At 46.8% G+C, this 20437-nt stretch overlaps 1 protein-coding gene across 1 annotated transcript; it reads right to left on the bottom strand.

Annotated features, from left to right (window-relative positions):
* Positions 1-5284: 5284 nt before the first annotated feature.
* On the bottom strand, positions 5285-7375 carry LOC123160326 (putative F-box/FBD/LRR-repeat protein At5g22670). Its single transcript, XM_044578128.1, has 3 exons — positions 6459-7375; positions 5912-6055; positions 5285-5799 (listed from the first exon to the last, which is right to left on the bottom strand). The coding sequence occupies exons 1-3, from the start codon at positions 7308-7310 to the stop codon at positions 5404-5406; spliced, it is 1392 nt and encodes a 463-aa protein (XP_044434063.1). The 5' UTR covers positions 7311-7375; the 3' UTR covers positions 5285-5403.
* Positions 7376-20437: the final 13062 nt, after the last annotated feature.

Consider the following 20437-nt stretch of genomic DNA (forward strand, 5'->3'; position numbering starts at 1 on the left):
TTAGGAGAATGATGTGATGGACAAGACCCAATCCTAAGCCTAGCACAGAGATCGTGTAGTTCGTATGCTAAAGCTTTTCTAATGTCAAGTATCTTTTCCTTAGACCATGAGATTGTGCAACTCCCGGATACCGTAGGAATGCTTTGAGTGTACCAAACGTCACAACGTAACTGGGTGGCTATAAAGGTGCACTACATGTATCTCCGAAAGTGTCTGTTGGGTTGGCACGAATCGAGACTGGGATTTGTCACTCCGTGTAAACGGAGAGGTATCTCTGGGCCCACTCGGTAGGACATCATCATAATGTGCACAATGTGACCAAGGGGTTGATCACGGGATGATGTGTTACGGAACGAGTAAAGAGACTTGCCGGTAATGAGATTGAACAAGGTATCGGTATACCGACGATCGAATCTCGGGCAAGTACAATACCGTTAGACAAAGGGAATTGTATACGGGATCGATTGAGTCCTTGACATCGTAGTTCACCTGATGAGATCATCGTGGAACATGTGGGAGCCAACATGGGTATCCAGATCCCGCTGTTGGTTATTGACTAGAGAACGTCTCGGTCATGTCTACATGTCTCCCGAACCCGTAGGGTCTACACACTTAAGGTTCGATGACGCTAGGGTTATAAAGGAAGTTTATATGTGGTTGCCGAATGTTGTTCGGAGTCCCGAATGAGATCCCGGACGTCACGAGGAGTTCCGGAATGGTCCGGAGGTAAAGATTTATATATGGAAAGTTGTTGTTCGGGTTCCGGAAAAGTTCGGGTTTTTTTGATATTGTACCGGGAAGCTTCCAGAAGGTTCCGGAGGATTCCGGAGGGGTCCGGAGGTCCGGAAATTGTTCCACCACGTCCAATACAGTAGCATGGGCTGTAGGGGGGCGCCCTAGCCTTAATGGGCCAGGGGCACCAGCCCCCCCAAGGCCCATGCGCATGGGGAGGGAAAACCCTAAGGGGGGAGGGCCTCCACTTGACTTGGGAGGCACTCCTCCCCCCCTTGGCCGCCGCCCCCTCCTCAGATTGGATCTGAGGGGGCCGGCCCCCCTCTCCCTTGCCCCTATATATATGTGGGGGGTGGGAGGGCAGCCGCACCACAAGTTCTGGTGCAGCCCTCCCCCTCTCCCAAGTACTCCTCCTCTCCCGCGGTGCTTGGCGAAGCCCTGCAGGATTGCCACGCTCCTCCACCACCACCACGCCGTTGTGCTGCTGCTGGATGGAGTCTTCCTCAACCTCTCCCTCTCTCCTTGCTGGATCAAGGCATGGGAGACGTCACCGGGTTGTAGGTGTGTTGAACGCGGAGGTGCCATCCGTTCGGCACTAGGATCTCCGGTGATTTGGATCACGACGAGTACGACTCCTTCAACCCCGTTCTCTTGAACGCTTCCGCTTAGCAATCTACAAGGGTATGTAGATGCACTCTCCTTCCCCTCGTTGCTGGTTTCTCCATAGATAGATCTTGGTGACATGTAGGAAAATTTTGAATTTCTGCTACGTTCGCCAACACTATAGGCATGTATTCCGTATATAGTCATACATGCTTATGGAAAAGAACTTGCATTGTATCTTTTGTCCTACCCTCCCGTGGCAGCGGGGTCCATAAGGAAATTAAGGGATATTAAGGCCTCCTTTTAATAGAGAACCGAAACAAAACATTAGCACTTAGTGAATACATGAACTCCTCAAACTACGGTAATCACCGGAAAGAATATCAGTCACCTTGGGGTATGCGGATCATAACACGTAATAGGTTCATATAACTTGCAAGGTAGGATCAAGAACACATATATATTCATGAAAACATAATAGTTTCAAATATGAAATTATGGCACTCAGGCCCTAGTGACAATCATTAAGCATAGCAAAGTCATACCAACACCAATCTCAGAACATAGTGGATATTAGGAATCAAGCCCTAACAAAACTAACTCAGTTACATGATAAATATCATCCAACCCATCACCGTCCAGCAAGCCTACAAAGAAATTACTCACTCCCGACGATGAGCATCATGAAATTGGTGATGGAGGAAGGTTGATGACGACGACATCGATTTCCACCCTCCGAAGCCCCGAATGGACTCCAAATCAGCCCTCTCAATGAAGAACAGGAGGTGAAGGCGGCTCTGTGTCGTGAAACACGATGAATCCTTCTCTCTGATTTTTTCTTGGCGAATAGGTATATATGGAGTTGGAGTTAGGGTTGCCGGAGGTCCAGGGGGCCCACAAGCCTGGGAGGCATGCCCTGGGGGGGGGGGGGTAGGCACGCCCCCTGAGCTTGTGGCTCCTGGGTGCCCCCCTCTGGTATCTATTTTCGCCAGTATTTTTATATATTACACAAAATTCTCCGTAAATTTTCAGGTCAACCCGAGAACTCTGATTTCTACACAAAAACAACACCATTGCAATTCTGCTAAAAACAATGTCGGTCCAGGTTAGTTCCACTCAAATCATGCAAATTAGAGTCCAAAACAAGGGAAACAGAGTTTGGAAAAGTAGATACGATGGAGACGTATCACTGCCTCCTTGCTCGCCGTCCCTAGAGGTGGCCGACGATGAAGGGGAAGGCGGTGGTCTCGCATGCCTTGGCCGTGGCAAGGCTGCCTGGAGGGGCGAGGCACGGGTGCGCTGGATCTTCCTACGTCGGCTGCTCCTCCTGGCGGCGCGACGCCACCCCAGTGACAACGCGGGGAGGACGGACTCGGCAAAGATCTACCACGCAAGGACTATGGAGCAGCGGCTCTAGGCACGGCGGCGGCGGCCCTTCCGTCAGGGATGACTGTCCAGGACGTGGCTTCATGTGGTAGTGCCTGTGGGCGGCAGATCAAGGGATCATGTGCCCGGGTTCGCCGCTGGAGGCGCATGGCGCCCGGAGCTTTCTCCGGCATCGACAGTGCTTGATGCTAGAGATCCGCGACCCTCTAGGGTTTGCAGATCGGAAGCCAACTGTGGGTTCGGGGAGGTGTGGTCGTGTAAACTACGTCGGCTTCGGTCATGGCGGACAATGCCGGTGTATTTGTGTCATTGTTGTCTAGTCCGGCACATTGCCAGGACGGGTCACAAACGTCATGCACAACATGACCGCACACCTTACCACAAACATCCATGTAACCACGACGGTCGGCTCTAATATTAACTTGTAACGCCCCGGACACACCCGCCGGTTACTGGCCGTTACTCCTGGCGGGATCTAGACTGGCCCCACAGATCAACACTAGTCTTTCCTGTGCACTTTGTCCTCACTCGTGCGCACCCAGACCAACTTTCCACTCGGTCACCCATCCTGAAATTACTACAAGCCGAGCATGCTTAACTTTGGAGCTCTTTCCGAATGGGCTCCCAGAAAAGAAGGAATTCCTTACTGATATGAGTACTCTATCTTCCCTATTGATCCAGGCTGTCACACCATCGGAGACACACATCCAGACGCCCTCCGACGATGCTAGAGGCCACCGGTATTGGGGCTTGGCAGGGAGAACCTTATTCCATCTTCAGGACGCCGCCACTGTCTCGCCTTCCTGAACAGGACACAAACCCTAACAAAACTTGAAGAAACACCTAAAAACAGAGACCTCCCGCCGACAAGGGCCGGAATCCAATGTGCCCCCATGGCCCTAAGGTCACAAGAGATGTGGCAGATTGGCGACGTTGCCGACAGGAGGCAGGAACCCTTGCCGCCTTTTCCCTTCGGAGGAGAGACCGAGGGGACGAGACACAGTTAAAGGTTTCTTTGAAGGTTTGATTTGAGGAGTGTGGCTACCCGACAACACATATGAGGGGCCATCCGGGACTGTCTAGGCGCGCTCGCGGATGTTTAGGGACCCGTATTTGCTAAGTCCGGCTGTAGATCTAAAGGGTCGAAGGAAGGTTTAGCGTGATCACCGATTTCGATGCCTCTGCTGGTACCCCAGATTTCAGAGTGCCGAAGCAACAACACAGAACAGTCAACTTTTCCAGCCTGAGTACAGTTCTTAGGTGTTTTTGCAGCTAGAAAGTACAGCAACGCCAAACCATAATGGCTCCCTTGATCAGTGGCTTCAGTGACAAATCCATCCACATTCATCTTAATCCATCCCGAGGGTGGCCATTTCCATGGCTCTGGGCAACCGCGGTACTGAATTTTCTGAACTTCAGCCCTACAAACATCGCCGATCTTCCTTCCATGTCAGGATTTGTTCCACCAGTTTGATCACGAGATTGGAGATGGCTTTGCAGGAAGCGTACTGAAGCAAAGATGTGAGATTTCTTTGGCCTTATTATGAGCTGTGTTGTTCCTAACGTGTCATATGGCCTTTGTGCAGGATAACAGCAGGGTACAAAGGTCAAGTTTCAGAACAAGATTTAGAGCCTGTTCGGCAGGCCTTCACTCCCAACTTTTCAACTCCCAGCTCCATCTACATGCGGAGTGCGTGGAGCGGCAATTTTACAACTCCGAAAAAATGCCCTACAAGCTGCTCCGCTCCGCCCCGGAAGAGCATGGAGCCAATGCGTTCGGTGACACCCCCACAAGCTGCTCCGCTCCGCTCCGGGAGAGCATATAGAGCCAATGCGTTCGGTGCCACTCCGCAGCTACTCCAGTCGCTCCAGGAGCGGAGGCCTGCCGAACAGGCACTTACTTACCAGGTGGAGGAGCCAGTCAGGTCCTGTGTAGTTGAAATCTTCTTCTGGGACTAGCTCGGTTTTTGCACACAAAAAACCTTCATTGACTCACGTCAGAAAAAAAGGACACCTTCCGCGGCTCAGTCATATGACCTTTGTGCATATAACAGCATCATGCCAGAAGCCTTACTCAATTAAGTTCTAGCACAAGTTTAATTTTTCTTTTTGTTGCAATAGCACCAGAAAACTTGTCAACCTAGCTCGGTATATTCTGATGATATGAACGAAAACTGACAAGAGGTGTTTGTTAAATTAACTGACGAAGGTGACACTCTGCAGAAGCAAAGCGAAGCTAGGAAATTGGCACCTAACACATGCTACAGAGCAGGCGTACTATATTCAGATTCCAGAATGTGATCTTGACAGTGTTGCTAATTTTATCACTAATAATACACCACGTTGCATATCATGATAATATAACACTAGCGGATTCAGTAGTTCTGCTAGCTTAGATACTTAAATACACACACTCATGGTAGTTGAAACTTGAAACATACATACTCCCTCCGTTCGGAATTACTTGTCGTAGAAATGGATGTATCTAGATGTATTTTAGTTCTAGATACATCCATTTTCGAGACAAGTAATTCCGAACGGAGGGAGTATATACTAAAGGTAGTTGAAACATGGTCCAACACAAAGGAAGGCATTGCCTTACAAACTTAAACTGTGTGATCTTCCAGTACAAATGTCAGTGAGTCCCCAAAAGACGGATCGATCAGGTATACATATAGCTAATTAGCCATGCATCGAGCAGCGAAAAGGGTCGTCGACCGTAAGGTCAGCTGATTTCTGCAAGCTAAAACCAATGTCTACTTTAGTCAACACCAGCAACACTTTAGAGGCCCATGCTCGAAACCGTGGACACCCCAGTCTGCCTATCATCTCATTCACCTCGTCCGGTAAAGAAATTTTTTCTTTAGGTGGCACAAGCACCAAAGACTGCAGCTCCAGCGCATCCTTGGAGATGAACTTGAGGAATTCAAACTCGTTTTGATGCCCTTGATATTTGTGGATAACCATCCTTTTGACATGTGATCGCAAGCATTTGATCGGACTGGCCTCCTGCCAGAACTTGGCATAGTGCTCCCCAGTGGGATCATAGCCAGGTATGGATGGATCATGCAGGAGAGACTGCAAATTTATGCCAGTGCGTAAACAGTTCAGTTACATATATGGACCATGCTGCTAGTAATTGATTATAACATTGCCGAATGATCAACTAACAGAAAGAATTGGGAGAAACCTCGATGTGAAGCATGTCAACATTGGGAAAGCATCTAAGGAAGCTGGCAAGCATGTTAATCTCCTCGAAAACACCAAAATTCACCTTCACGGCCAATATCTTGACGCCTGGAAGCACAGTTCTTGGGCTCACCATTATGTTTGGCTGCAATGCGGTGCACCAAGACAGATACACATCATACTGATTAACTGTTCTTGACGGATGGAAAGATAAGTATTATAATCATTAACTGTTCTTGATGAATAGACAGACTGACAGATACACATCATACTCACACATATGAACCACAGTTCTTGATGGATGGATGGAATAATATGTACCAAAAGAAATATAAATATCATAACTCATTAACTGTTTTATAATCGTAGAGAAGACCATGGTGGATGGATCTCAGTGAATGGAATGATTTTCTAAATCCTAAATAATTTAATGCTGAGATAGATCACCTATCCTCTTGTACGCCTTGACAAGATTTATGAACATATGCAACACCCTTTGACCATTTAAAAAAAATCATGTTGAGATAGAGATGGAGAGGTAACCGTACCTCGATGACATCATCGCCAATCTGCAGCTTGTGAGCTCTCGGCTCCAGGTAGCCAAACACCCGCAGGTTGGGTGCACAGGTAATCTTGACCCCCATACTAGCACCTCCAATAGCACTAGGAGGCAGTTCCACCAAGATAAGGCGATCCAAGAGCGGCGTTTCCATCACGGCGATCTCCTTCACCGGGGATCCTCCAACGACCACGCAATGGAGGCTTTGGCTGCAGAGACGCACATGCTTGGGCTTGTTGCGGGCGAGCACAAGGGTCTTTAGAACGGGGCTGGCAGCAATCAAACACTCTAGGTCATGATCGCTCATGTCAATCCTTATCATATTGAGACTGTGGAGGTGGGGAAGAAAGACGTCGGCGCCGTGGGAGACGTCGGCGGGGAACGTCCAGAAGCCCAGCAAGAGGCGCTGGAGCGAGTCGCAGCGGAGGATTTCAGCGGGGAGGCGCGGGGAGGCGTGCTGGGGCTGGATGTGCTTGTTGACGATGACGAGTTTCTGAATGCCCTTGGTGACGAGGAGGCGCGGCCACTCGGCGAGGTCATGGTCCAGGGAGGCGAACTTGCATCCGGCGAGGCGGACGGCGCGGAAGGGGCCCGGGTGGTCGGCAAGGACCCGGGAGACTATGGCCTCTCGGGCGGACTCGTTCAGGTCGACATCGTCGAGGACGAGCGGTGTGGAGTGCCAGAGGTGGCGCCAGCGGGGGGAGAGGGCGGTGGTGCGGGCGGCGTCCGTGACGGAGAGGCGGGAGATGATGGCGCAGAGGAGGTCGTCGTGGAGGGCGCTGATTCGGTCCTCGCCGTCGTAGCCGGCGGTGGGGAGGAGGGAGGCGGCGCCGTCGGCCATGGTGGGACGCGAGGGTTTGGTATGATTTTGGCCGGAATGGAGCAGCCCACTAAGCGTCGTTCCGCTTTTCTTTTTTGCTCTCTTTTTGAGACGGGCTCACTCTCTTTTTTATTTATCTATGGCAGGTTAGTGAAATTCCTCTCTTTTTTATCCAAGCTTGTACTAGTATAATTGTATATTGAGATGCAATTTATGTCATTACATCAATGCCCCTTATATTGCCCGATATATCTGGGGCAGACTGATGGGTCAATAGGGTCAAGAAGTAGACATCTCCGGCTAACCTAGGACCCCACATCAACAGACAGTGAGGCCCTCGAACCACAAGCACACTCAAGTGTTCACCAATAATCATTTCACTCGGATGTCATCCATCCGCTCGGATGTTGTCTGCTTACTCGACCGCTCTGCATTCACTTGGTTACCCCATCCACACCCATACCGGGGAGGCGAAGGGACCGCACGAGATCTGAAGCGACCGAGGAGCACGACGTCGGGCGTTACTAGCAATTAAACCTTCAGTTATCAGTAGTAACGCCTGTAATAAACATATTCATCAACCCCTCCTCATAATGGGCTAGCTCAAGGGGCGACCCATTCTATATCTAGTAGACCCCTTAAATCCATGACCCTTATAACCGGGGTAAGGGCCGAGAAAAGCGCGTTTTAAGGGTCGAAATCGGTTGCGGAGGATATTCTCTTTTACCGCTCGGGTTTTTGGGCTCTGTTCGGCGCGCTGCCGATTTCGCCCCTCAAACTGTAAAACCGCACGATGCAATGACCGCGATTTTGACAAATAAAACACAAATTCGAAGAATTCAAACACAGTTTTGGTGTCATTTTAACATGGTTTTCAGGCCACAACCCAAAAGACATCGCATCCATCATCACTTCATCATCATCATCATCATCATCATCATCATCATCATCATCAGCATCATCATCATCACAAGATGAAATCTTCATCACCACCATTGCTAGCACCACTTGTCGAACCACCATCGAACATTGGCACTGATTGCGGCTATCCTCCTCCTCTCCAAGATCTCCAACCTTGCAATGTCATGCCATTCTTTGGTGACCTCATCCATCTCATTTCGATTCATCATCATGATCTTGTTCTCCTCGGGAAGAAGCTTGGCCATGGCTTTGTTCCTTGCGCATGATCTCCTCCTTGAGTAGTTTTCACTTCTGTTGCTTCTCTTGAGCCTTCTTCTCGGCCAACTCCTTTTTTGCCTCCAATGTCTTGATCACCAATAGCTCATTGGATTTGACCATGTGATCTAGCTTGTCCTGCGAGCTTGAAGACTCTGCTTCCTTCTTGATCTTGTCCTTGGCCTTTTTGTTTCCATCGGGCTTGTTTTTGTTTCTTGGGCCATCGTCATCTTCATCTTCATCATCATCAATCTTGGTGAGTGCAACTCTCTTCGGTGATGATTCTTTGTCAATCAACTTCCACTTCTCGATGTCCTTGAGAAGTTCCCAACAATGCTCTAGTTGAAATGCCTTCTTACTGGAACCTTCCATGTCTTTGTACCTCCCTTGCGCAATTTTGTCCTACAAAATGAAAATAATATCAAATTATGCAACCACTCCGACGACTACAAAAGATTTGCACAACTTGTGACATGAAAACAAACTCACATAGTCGGATACGGTACCACTTGGAGGTGCATTGCGGACTTGTTGCAAGCATGCAGCCCAACGGCTAAAAATCGGCTTGATCATGTCCCAATGACCTCGGAGACACCGAAAGGTGCACACTACCAGGGAAAAGCCTATACACAGAATCTTATCAGCAGCGCGCTTTAAAATTAGGCGCTGCTGCTAATTAGCAGTAGCGTGCCCAGCCGAAACTCACTGCTGAAACAAATATAGTAGTAGCGTACCCGCTCAAAGACGCGCTGCTGCTATAATTCCCATGAGGCCGCCGCGAGGCTAGTTATAGCAGCAACGCGTTATAGCGACGGGCGCTACTGCTACGTAGCATAGTAGCAGCGCATTTCTCAGATAAGCGCTACTGCTAAGTTTCCTACAAAAATTTAGTCCCACCTTGCTCCGTGAAGAGAGTTTCTACCACCTTAAATATGTTACTTCTCAAACTTTGACAAGCACTTGGTCTTCATTGAACTCTATGTGTAGAATTTGTGGCTGCAATATGAGTCTTCACCTGTTCCTAAACCGGTGAGGACTCATATTGACAAATCAGATTGTACACAAAAAGATCGTTGATGATCAATGTATTTTTGATATATTGAACAAAGTCTATTTTTACATGCTGACACATAGCAGTAGAGCTTTATTGTGAAAGGCGCTGCTGCTAGATAGCTTAGCAGTAGCGTATTTTCCTACAGCGCGCTACTTCTAAGCCATTCATCTCCCACCCCCATCTCCTCTATCCGATCAACTCACACAGTCACACACTCAATCCTCCGTCTGCGCCGCGCGTCGGTCCACCCCCGTCGCCCCTCCTCCGTCTGTGCCGCGCGCCGTCACCTTCTCCTCCTTGCTGGACTCGGTACCGGCCTCCTCCTCCGTCCTCCCTCTCCACTCGCCGCTGGCCGGCCCCTCCTCGCTCCGCCTTCCTCCTCCGTCCTCCCTCAACTGGCCGCGCCGGCCGGCCCCTCCTCGCTCCGCCTTCCTCCTCCGTCCTCCCTCAACTGGACGCGCCGGCCGGCCCCTCCTCGCTCCGCCTTCCTCTTCCATCCTACTCTCTTCTCCCTCCTCGAGTCGCCCCTCCTTCTCCCTCCTGCCCGCTACATTTTGATTTAGTAGGCTAGTTCATATGCAATATTTTGATTTAGTTGATATAATTTAGTTGATTTAGTAGGCTAGTTGACTTAGAACATTTTGATTTAGTTGATTTAGTAGGCTAGTTCATTTAGTTGATTTAGTTGACTTAGAACATTTTGATTTAGTTGATTTAGTAGGCTAGTTCATTTAGTTGATTTAGAACATTTTGATTTAGTTGATTTAGTAGGCTAGTTGATTTAGTTGATTTAGAACATTTTGATTTAGTTGATTTAGTAGGCTAGTTGATTTAGTTGACTTAGAATATTTTGATTTAGTTGATTTAGTAGGCTAGTTCATATGCAACATTTTGATTTAGTTGATATTATTTAGTTGATTTAGTAGGCTAGTTGATTTAGTTGACTTAGAACATTTTGATTTAGTTGATTTAGTAGGCTAGTTGATTTAGTTGATTTAGAACATTTTGATTTAGTTGATTTAGTAGGCTAGTTGATTTAGTTCACTTAGAACATTTTGATTTAGTTGATCGTTAATCCTTTGCTCATATTGCTTTAGGAAAAATGACGCCACCACCACCACCACCACTATGTCAACTGTGCAAGTCAAGATGCGCCAGCAGCCTTGCAACTAGCAAGTTGTTCGGCATCTACTTCCAGCCGAGTTTTCGTCATGCGACGGTAAGAAATTAGATGAAATGTAATAACTATTTTATTTTTAGTGTTGGCATTACTGCATTGTGTCATTTTGCTTATTTTACACAGACGGTTCCATGCAATGTGAGGTTGAAATTCAACAAGCTGACAAGAGACACTGTGACATTTGAGGCTCCTGGGGTGCCGTACACTATGGAGGTCGAGAAATGACGCAATATGTCGCAGATTGGAGGAGATGGATGGGCCCATTTCGTCGCTCGCATACGTCTTACTGGTGGTGAGTTGATCAACTTCTCCTTCCGAGCAGAAATACCCAAGCTAGCTGTCATTTATCTCAACCTGGTGGAAGATGATGAAGATGATGAAGATGATGAAGATCATGAGGACCCACTCGATGAAGATGATGAGGACCCACTTCATGAAGCCATCGTAGCTCAAAGAACAAGGCTGAGTGAGGAGGAGGTGTCCAACCTGTGGGACATAATTCCGCCACGTGCTGACTTTGTCGAGGTGCCATTCGTGACCCTCTTGACAAATACCATGGTTAATCGACATGATATGGTATGTTATACTTACAAATGCAAATTATCCGATGAATTACTTAGTGTACAGTCCAATGATATGGTATGTTGTGTGAAATCTAGTCGATGATATGTTTTAGTGTAGAGTTCTATCACATGCTTATTAGTGTAGAATCTAAGGAAACTATTAATACTGTAGATAATCCATATGTACTTATTTGCGAGGCTATTTATTAATTGATATGTTTTCTTATTTAGAAATTGGCAAAGAGCATATCTGTGAGTTATGGTATCGAGCCTGATGAAGAAGGCTCAGCTGGACTACGCCTTACTGCAAGGGGCTCCGTCACAACCTATACTTACCGCATGGACACGGACGGTCGCACACACTTAAACTTGGTTGGGTGGAAGAAATTCCTCGATGGCAAGAATCTTCGTGTTGGACAGGCCATCCTAATTACTATCAGGAACACCAACCGCCCAGGCTTGAGGATGATGATTGTCTTCGATATCATCTAGAACTACATATGTGTGTGTGTGGCTATATCATCTAGAACTACATATGTGTGTGTGGCTATATCATCTAGAACTACATATGATGATCGTCGTCGATATCATCTAGAACTACATATGATGATGGCCGTTGATATGACCTTGTACTGCTTAAGGATGCATGTTGACTATGCATGAAATTGTTATCTAGTACTCCCTTCGTTCCAAATTACTCGTCGTGGTTTGAACTAAAACCACGACGAGTAATTTGGAACGAAGGGAGTACTACCTAGTAATGGTTTATGAATTTGATATCTACTAGCAGTACCTAGTATCTAGTATCTGAAAGGGAAACTGAAAGGGAAAGGTGTAATGGGAAAATGATGAAAGATATAGCAGTAGCGAGGGATGGCGAAATCGCTACAGCTAGTTAATAGTAGCATGTTCTTAAAAAGCGTTGCTGATATCGTCAACCGTAGTAGCACGGGTTAGGGCCGCGCTACTACTATGAGTTAGCTGTAGCGCCTTATTAGTAGCGTGGCCACCTGCGCTACTGCTAGCCTCAAAACCCGCGCTACTACTAGGGTTTTCCCTAGTAGTGGCATGGCGTCCTGTTGGGATACTTTACCATCATGCAGAGGTATTGATCCTCGATCCTTTGCCAATACTGCTTCGCGGTTTGGTCGGTGCCGATGCACGCATCAATAGAAACTGCTTCCCAAGCCTTGATCAAGACTTTATCTTCCAATGGCGTGTAGTCCTTTGATCTTGCCCGTGATTTTGAATGTGCTTCGTCGAACACCCCCTCGTCAACCTCCTCCATATCATCTCCTTACTCACCGTGACCATGCATGCCACCATCCATCTCATTCTAAACGTAATCACTGATCGGGGCTTGATCGATGTCGACAGTGTTGTCGTCCAACATTTGCATGAAGTCGGCAATCGCTTCATGCAAACCGGCGCTGCAAATTGGTTGGACGATGAAGAGGACGATGTTGTCGTGACGAATGAAAAAGCCACCGTGCCAAAGGACAACCGCCAAGTCATGGGAAACAAGTGGGAGAAGGCACGTGCTGCCTGTGATGCCGCGGCTACCAAAATGTCGTCCACATGGGCAGACATTTTTTCAGTGAGGGAGAACAAGGAGGAGAGGTACAAGCTCATGTTGGATGCGCAAAAGGAAAGGATGGAGTGGGACCGGAAGAGGCCGGAGAAGAAGCTGGAAATTGAGAGGGAGAAGATCGAGTTGGAGAAGCAACAAGCGGCGATAAAATGGGAGTTCAAGAAGGCCAAGACATTTGGCGACATAGAGCTTGAGAAGGAGAGGTTGCAACTAGCACGGGACGTGAAAGATGCGAGGATCATATTGGCGGACGAGACCCTCTTGGATGAGCATGCGAAGAAGTGGCTTGCGGACAATAAGGAGATCAACGACCGTAGGCACTACGAGGCAGCGAGGGTGGCTGCACTCGGATGCAGGCAGAGTGGGCAGCCCGACTGTAGGCGGAGGAGACAGCCCGGATGCAGGCAGAGCAAGATGAGCATGACGCATTCCGCACAGAGCAGGCGCCTAGCCAGTGATTCAAGGTCATCCGTCACGCTCGGGCATTGATTTCATTTTGCCATGTTCGATTTGTTATACTATGATTTACTTTACTTTGTTCCGAGCTTTGGCATTCAAACAGTTTGTACCGCATGATGGACGTGCATGGATTTGAGGATCGAAATTTACGGAATGCGAATTTACTGTCAGGACCCCGACTCAATGCCACATCGATCTAGCATGTAACACCTCATATCACTTTGCGGCCTCACGCACGGTATTCCCACGGGTGTCGCCTTACCTTTGCCCGGGACCGTTTGCGCCTTTTGGCACACGTATATGATAGTGTCGCTAGCATCCATATGATAAGGAGCCCGGGCTGACATGGCTAGTCGTAAGCCCAAAGTGGCACAAACTTACAGGGACAGGCATCCATGACCCAGCATCGAACGTGTCGGTCATCAGCGAGTGAATCCAGGCTGTAGCACTGGGCTAGCAGGACTCCGGTGAACCGGGCTGTAGCGGGCTAACAGGACTCCGGTATTCAACGCGTGACATTTCCCCGAAGGGACAGACACAGGAACGAAGAAGGACACATGCCGGCCAGCCTAAGTGTCCCGGAGCAGTAGCAAGCTACCATGGCTCAGTGGAAGCACTAGGAGACATTTCCCGGTAAGAGAGGCTACTAAGGATAAACAACTAGATAGTCAGATCCCACACATACCAAGCATTTTAATAACATACACACAATATGCTTGATATGTGCAAATACAACATGGCATCACAACATGACTCTACGACTCAAGTATTTTATTCAATAGGATCCAAGGAGCGAGATATTACAAACATGGTCTCATGACCCAACATTCAGAGCACACAAGTCAAAGCACAAGCGGAAGCTCAACATGTCTGAGTACAGACAACTATAAATGAAAAAGGCTGAGAAGCCTGACTATTTACTAGATCCTGCCGAGGGCACAAGATCGTAGTTGAGGTAACAAGCTAAACGTCGAAGTCCACGCGGAACTATTAGTGAGACTAAAGTCTCTCTGCAAAAACATAAAATAGGAAAACGTGAGTACAAATGTACCCAGCAAGACTTACATCAGAACTAACTACATATGCATCATTATCAACAAAGGGGATGGTGGGGTTTAACTGCAGCAAGCCAGCTTTGACTCAGTGGCTAACCTGAACTACGACTGCAAGTAACTCTTTTGAGGTGGCGCACACGAGTCCACATATTCACCATATCAACACACCACTATGGATCCGCTCCCGTCTCCCTACGAGAACGCCATCCATAGCACTCACACTTATCTTGCGCATTTTAGAGTATCCACTTTCACTTGTCTATGAACTATGCAAGGGGTCCAAGTTTCCATATCCGAGGAATCCGGCTATTCGAATAGATAATGATAACCCTGCAGGGGTGTACTTCTTCACACACGCTCTGCCACTTATCGCCCTGTACACGTCATGTACCTCGACAACCGTCAAGCGGAAGCCGGGCGAGGGAGTCGGCCACGACCTGACTAACCACACAAGTCTCTCGTCCAGGTTTATCGCCTATTTGGGTTCCATCCGCAAGGAGATCCGGCCGGGGTGTCGCTCACGGCCCCAAACGATGTGAGCAGGGTTCCCAAGCCCACCTCGACGGGTGGATCTACGCTTGGTACACCGTGCCACGGTGCCTAGTCTGTCCCAAGCCCACCTGTACCGGGTGCCACTTGGTAGACTACTAACACTACCTACAAACACCAGAAACTAGTTGCAACTCCTGGACAGAGATCAGGTTGATTAATAAGTCGAGAGAGTCAATTAAGGATCCCAATGTGTGGTAGTAGCTGTTCATGGATCACAAACACAGAACTCAGTTCCTGAGGACGGCTGCAATGAGACAACCCACCATGTACTCCTACATGGCCTCTCACCGCTACCTTTACCAAATCGTGTTCACACACTTAGCTCTCAACAGTAGGACATGTTCACACACCTCCAATTCATCCCCGATGAATCAGACCTGACACAACTCTAAGCAATAGCAGGCATGACAAACAAGCATGAATGAGTAGGCACATCAGGGCTCAAACAACTCCTACTCATGCTAGTGGGTTTCATCTATTTACTGTGGCAATGACAGGTCATGCAGAGGATAAGGGGTTCAACTACCGCAGCATGTAACAGTTGAATCGTTGTTGTCCTAATGCAGTAAAATAGAGCAAGAGCGAGAGAGTGGGATTGTATCGGAATGAACAAGGGGGTTTTGCTTGCCTAGCACTTCTGAAGATAATATAGTTCTTCATCGGTGTCATCGAATTCATCGTCGGAACCAAGCCTATCGAGAGGGGACAAATACCGGCAACACAGAGAAAACACAATCAATGCAATGCAACAATATGATGCATGAATGTGACATGGCAATATGCTGTGGTTTGAGCTAATGCAGCTAGCAACAGGTTAAATGAAGTTGGTTTGAACCCTAGGTTCAAATTCAAACTCCATATGTGGATATTCAAATGCCATTATTTGTTTTGCCCAATTCAGCAACTATAAGTTGTTCTAACATGCATGAAAACAGTACAGATGGATAGATTGGATTTTTCTGATCATTTTTCATATATAATTTATCTCATTCTGAGCTACGGTTGAATTTATATGATTTTTAGAAGTTTATACTATTTTCTGGAATTTCCTGTATAAGAATAAATCCAGTAAATGATTTACTGCGTCAGCATTGCGTCACTATGACGTCAGCAGTCAACGAGGCCGGTCCAAGTCAAACCTGGCCAGTGGGTCCCGTCTGTCAGTGACTAACCTAACTAATCTAATTAGTTAGCGTTAAACTAACACTAACCTAGTTTAGTTAGTGGCCTGGGGCCCAGACGTCAGTGACCCAGAGGGGGTCAAACTGTGGTCAACCCCGGGTCAAACTCACCGGAGTTGACCCGCGGCTCGTCGCCGGCGATGCCAGAGACGGCGGAGGGCGTCGGAAACGCTCCTCCGACGACCAAATTGATGGCTGAGAGGTTCTACGCGATGCTGGAGCTCGTCCGCGTCTTGTGGTGCACGTAATAGCAGCTCAGGTGACCTAAATCGACGGCGGCGGCAACTTGCACGTCGGCCGGAGTTCGGGCGCGGACGGTGTCGACGCTACGGTGCACTAGAGGAGAAGCCGAAGAGTGATAGGTGCTCCTGGGAGGGTTCTGAGCGTGCTGATGGGCTCGGATGCGAGCGACAGCAGCTGTGGTCACGGCGGTGCCATGGCCGGCGGCGAGGAGCACTCGGCAAGGTGGTTAGAGCGGTTAGGGAAGGCAAACGAGCACGGGTTAGGGGGGGGAAGGACCGTGGCCTCACAGCGGTTGCAGGGGTCGTTGAAGCGGCCTCGGAGAAGGCTTGACGGCGTCGGAATCGCGGCGGTGATCTCCTGTGGCCGAGGAAGAAGATGAGGTCGAGGACGACGCGTCGGGGCTCTTCCGGTCGCGTGAGCCGACGGAGAGGACAAGGGAGGTACTGCGGAGCTCGGGAGCGCGTCGGAGAGGAGAGGGGGTGGCGGTGGCCACGAGGGCAGCGAGGGGCAGCGACGGTGGCGCTCGGCCGGTTGCGTGCGAGAGGGACAGAGGAGGGAAGAGGCGATGGGAGAGGTCGAGGGGGTTCCGGGGGTGTCGTGGCATTCTCAGGGCGACGGGGAGACAGGCAAGCAGGGTGGAGGTGGCCGGGGCGCGTGCTCGCGTGCAGCGGCCACGCGCGTGCTGTCCTCCTGGCGGGAGGTAGGTGATGACTGGCAGGGCGCTGTGGGCTGGGCCGCACAGTAGTAGGCTGGCCAGGTGGCTTTGGTGGGCGCCAGGTAAGTTGGCCCAGGTTAGTCTCTCTCTCTCTTTTATTTATGTTTTTCTATTTTTCTGTAAGTTTGTGGCTTTATTAAAAATAGTTAGACACCTGAAAAAATCCTGAAAATAATCATAGGATCTATTTAGATTAATTCCAACAGCCCACACTTATTTCCAGAATTATATGAGCATTTAAAATATTTACTAGCATTTAAATGCCCAAATGCAAAGTACATATGATTTAATTCAGTGACCAAATATATCATGGAAAAATGTGCAACATCTCTGGTTATGGTTTCTAGCATTTTCCAGAAATGATGAACATTTTTGAAAGCCATTTGGATTTACTGAAAATATTTTTAGGTTGAACCTATTTGAATTCCATTTGGTACTAGGGTTTGGACATCCCCATTTCAAGTTTCAATGAAAATTAAACATGATGCAAACAAGATGTAACACTAGGCAGCATCAGAAGCTAGGGATGTGACATTTACGGTATGCAAATGTCAGTGCCCGTGGACGCGGGCGTGTGAGCGGCCGGATTTGCCAAATCAGGCTCGAGATGCTCCAATCTCTCCTCTCTACATCAACTCTTGAGGGTGTCGTCCTTCATGTCGTGCATTGTTTCTCAGCTGAATACCTTTGGCGCCTTAGACCCGCTTCGATACAACCCCCACTTGCAAAACATATAAAGGGTAATATGGACCTTTGACACACCGTCTTCATCTTCTATATGTATGATGGGTCACCGCCTGAATGTATATGCCGGACGAAGGCCTCTTGTACGAGGCAAAGCGGCTGGGCCGGCCCATCAAGTCACTAAGTCACGTTCATCAGTAGGGAAATAACGCAAAAACGAAAACCCATGAGGAATCGAACACGGATGCTCGCACTCTTTGGAGACGCTGCCTACCACCCGACCTAGCAGCTGCTTTTAATTTCCTGCAGCGCGTACCCTAGAAGAACAAATAACACGTCTATATATAGAAATATTTCTGTTAAAAACGAAACTTTTCTTGAAACAAATGTGAACAACTTGGAAATGTAGAATATTTCTTGGAAAGCAAATAATTTATAAGACCCCAATCATTTTTAAAAAATTGAACAATTTTGAAAATATTGTAGAATTTTCGGGATTCCTTACATTTCTTTAAAAAATGTGAACTTTATAAAAATACAAACAATTTTTTAAAAAAATTAAAGAATAAAAACACGAAAAGGTTTCAAAAACACGATTTTTAAAAAGTCCACAAACATTTTTTAAAACTTGGACCAAAATTTGGAAAAAGCAAACATTTTATGGATGTGTGAACTTTTTTGGATGCGGGAACATTTTTTCAAATACATATTTTTTAATTTGTGATTTTTTTCGAAAAAACTACCGCCCACACGTGTGGCGTGTTGCACATCGCCCACACGCCTCCTTTACCACTTATTTTGCCACATGTGAACAGATGACATCAACATGAATCTTTTTGGTTTTCGGCTTAAAAATGTTTTATCTCCTAATTAAAAAATCGAATTAAAAATCCGTTTTCACCATTAAATCCGTCTCGACGAGATCTTCAAAACTAGACCCCATATTGATATGTTTCGACAAAAATTTTTTTTGCCTAAAAGTTGCCATGATGTTTACGCTGGAGTTGCCATAGGGCTTAGAGTAAAGTTGCCATGTGGCAATATCAGTTTATAGAGCATGACACTTTTAGTATTTTGATGATGGCAACTCCAGTACTTTGACTATAAAAATTATTTTTTGTATGAACCATGGCAATTTTAAGTGTATGTATCATGGGAATTTTAGTTTATGGTTCATGGCAAGTCTAGTTTCTTAATTTCCCGATTTATAAATGTTAAAATTTACTTTTAAATGTAGAAGAAAATAGCTGAAATATATCATGACAACTTTAGTGTAAACACCATGGCAATTCATGTGCAATAGACATGGCAACTTTTAACCGAAAAAAATCGTCGAAACATATCAACATGGGATCTAGTTTCGAAGATCTCGTTGTGAGGGATTTAATGGTGAAAACGGATCTTCAATCGGATTTTTCGTTTAAAAGATAAAATATTTTAAAAACTGAAAATCCAAAAAGATTCCCTCCTGCATGCATGCGGTGACGTGGCGCAGTCTGTGTGTTATAGGGCGTGTGGACGGGTTTCGCTCCTACCACACGTGTGGGCGTTAACGTTGTCCTTTTTTTACAAAAGGACTATTTTTTAACTTCTAATATTTTTAAGGCATGACAAATTTTTATATTCCTGAACATTTTTTAAACAAACAACATATGAAAATACAAGCATTTTTTGAAATTTGAACAGAATTTTAATAATATGTATATTTTTTGAAAACATGAACAATAGGCGCCTGACGGGAGCGTACCGTCGCCTAGTTGGTCCGAGGCCTAAACATTTTTCTCCTTTTATTTTTTTATTCTTCTCTTTTTTTTGTTAATTCATTTTTCTCCCTTTTGAACTTTATAATTATTTTTGAAATCTAGTCAAAAAATGAAATATTGTTTGGAATACCAAAATAATAGTTTTAAGCAAATGTTTTAAATTATGTTTCTAAATTCTTTTTTCATAAATTCTTTTTTTTTCATGTGCTTATATAACTAATTCAAGGCACCATGCCAAGTTTTTTGGTTTTTGACATTTTTAACATTATGGCTGAAAAATGTTAATATTAATGCTTTTTTAAGAAAAATGATGTTTTCAAAATGTGTTCAAGTGTTCACAAAATTGTTGGATTTTCAAACATTATTTGATCTTTAAAAATTTATTCAGAAATTCCAACAAATGTTCGAAAAAAATGAAAATGTGTCCGGATTCTACGTTTGTGTTACCTATGTTCGGGATTTCTAGGCTAGAGGAAGTCCACTTTTGTAAGGCCGGTTGCTATTCCCTACTCCTGAATTAATAACCAGTTTGTTAATCGATGAAAATTAATTTCAAGTAGTTAAGAGAAAGTTGTGGTCTGATTGGGCCATGGCCCATGCGCCATGCAGCCAATATGCGTGTGGCACGGGTTCATACACCTAAAGAATACAACCAGTACTGGTTCTTCCGCAATATGAGGGCTGTGTGGGATCTGGCCCAGGAAGTAAAAATCCGCCCGCTCGAGAGCAATCTTTACATGATGCAGTTCTCGTGTTTGGGCGACTGGGAACGTGTGATGGCTGAGGGCCTGTGGACTTTCAAGGGTAATGCGGTGGCGATGACAGAGTACGATGGATTTACAAAGCCATCGGAGGTTAACTTGAACATGCTGGATATCTGGGTGCAGATTCACGATCTGCCTGATGGTTACTTTCCGATGGTGAATGCCTTG

The sequence above is a fragment of the Triticum aestivum genome, chromosome 7B, assembly GCF_018294505.1.
Source record: "Triticum aestivum cultivar Chinese Spring chromosome 7B, IWGSC CS RefSeq v2.1, whole genome shotgun sequence".
NCBI lineage: Eukaryota > Viridiplantae > Streptophyta > Magnoliopsida > Poales > Poaceae > Triticum > Triticum aestivum.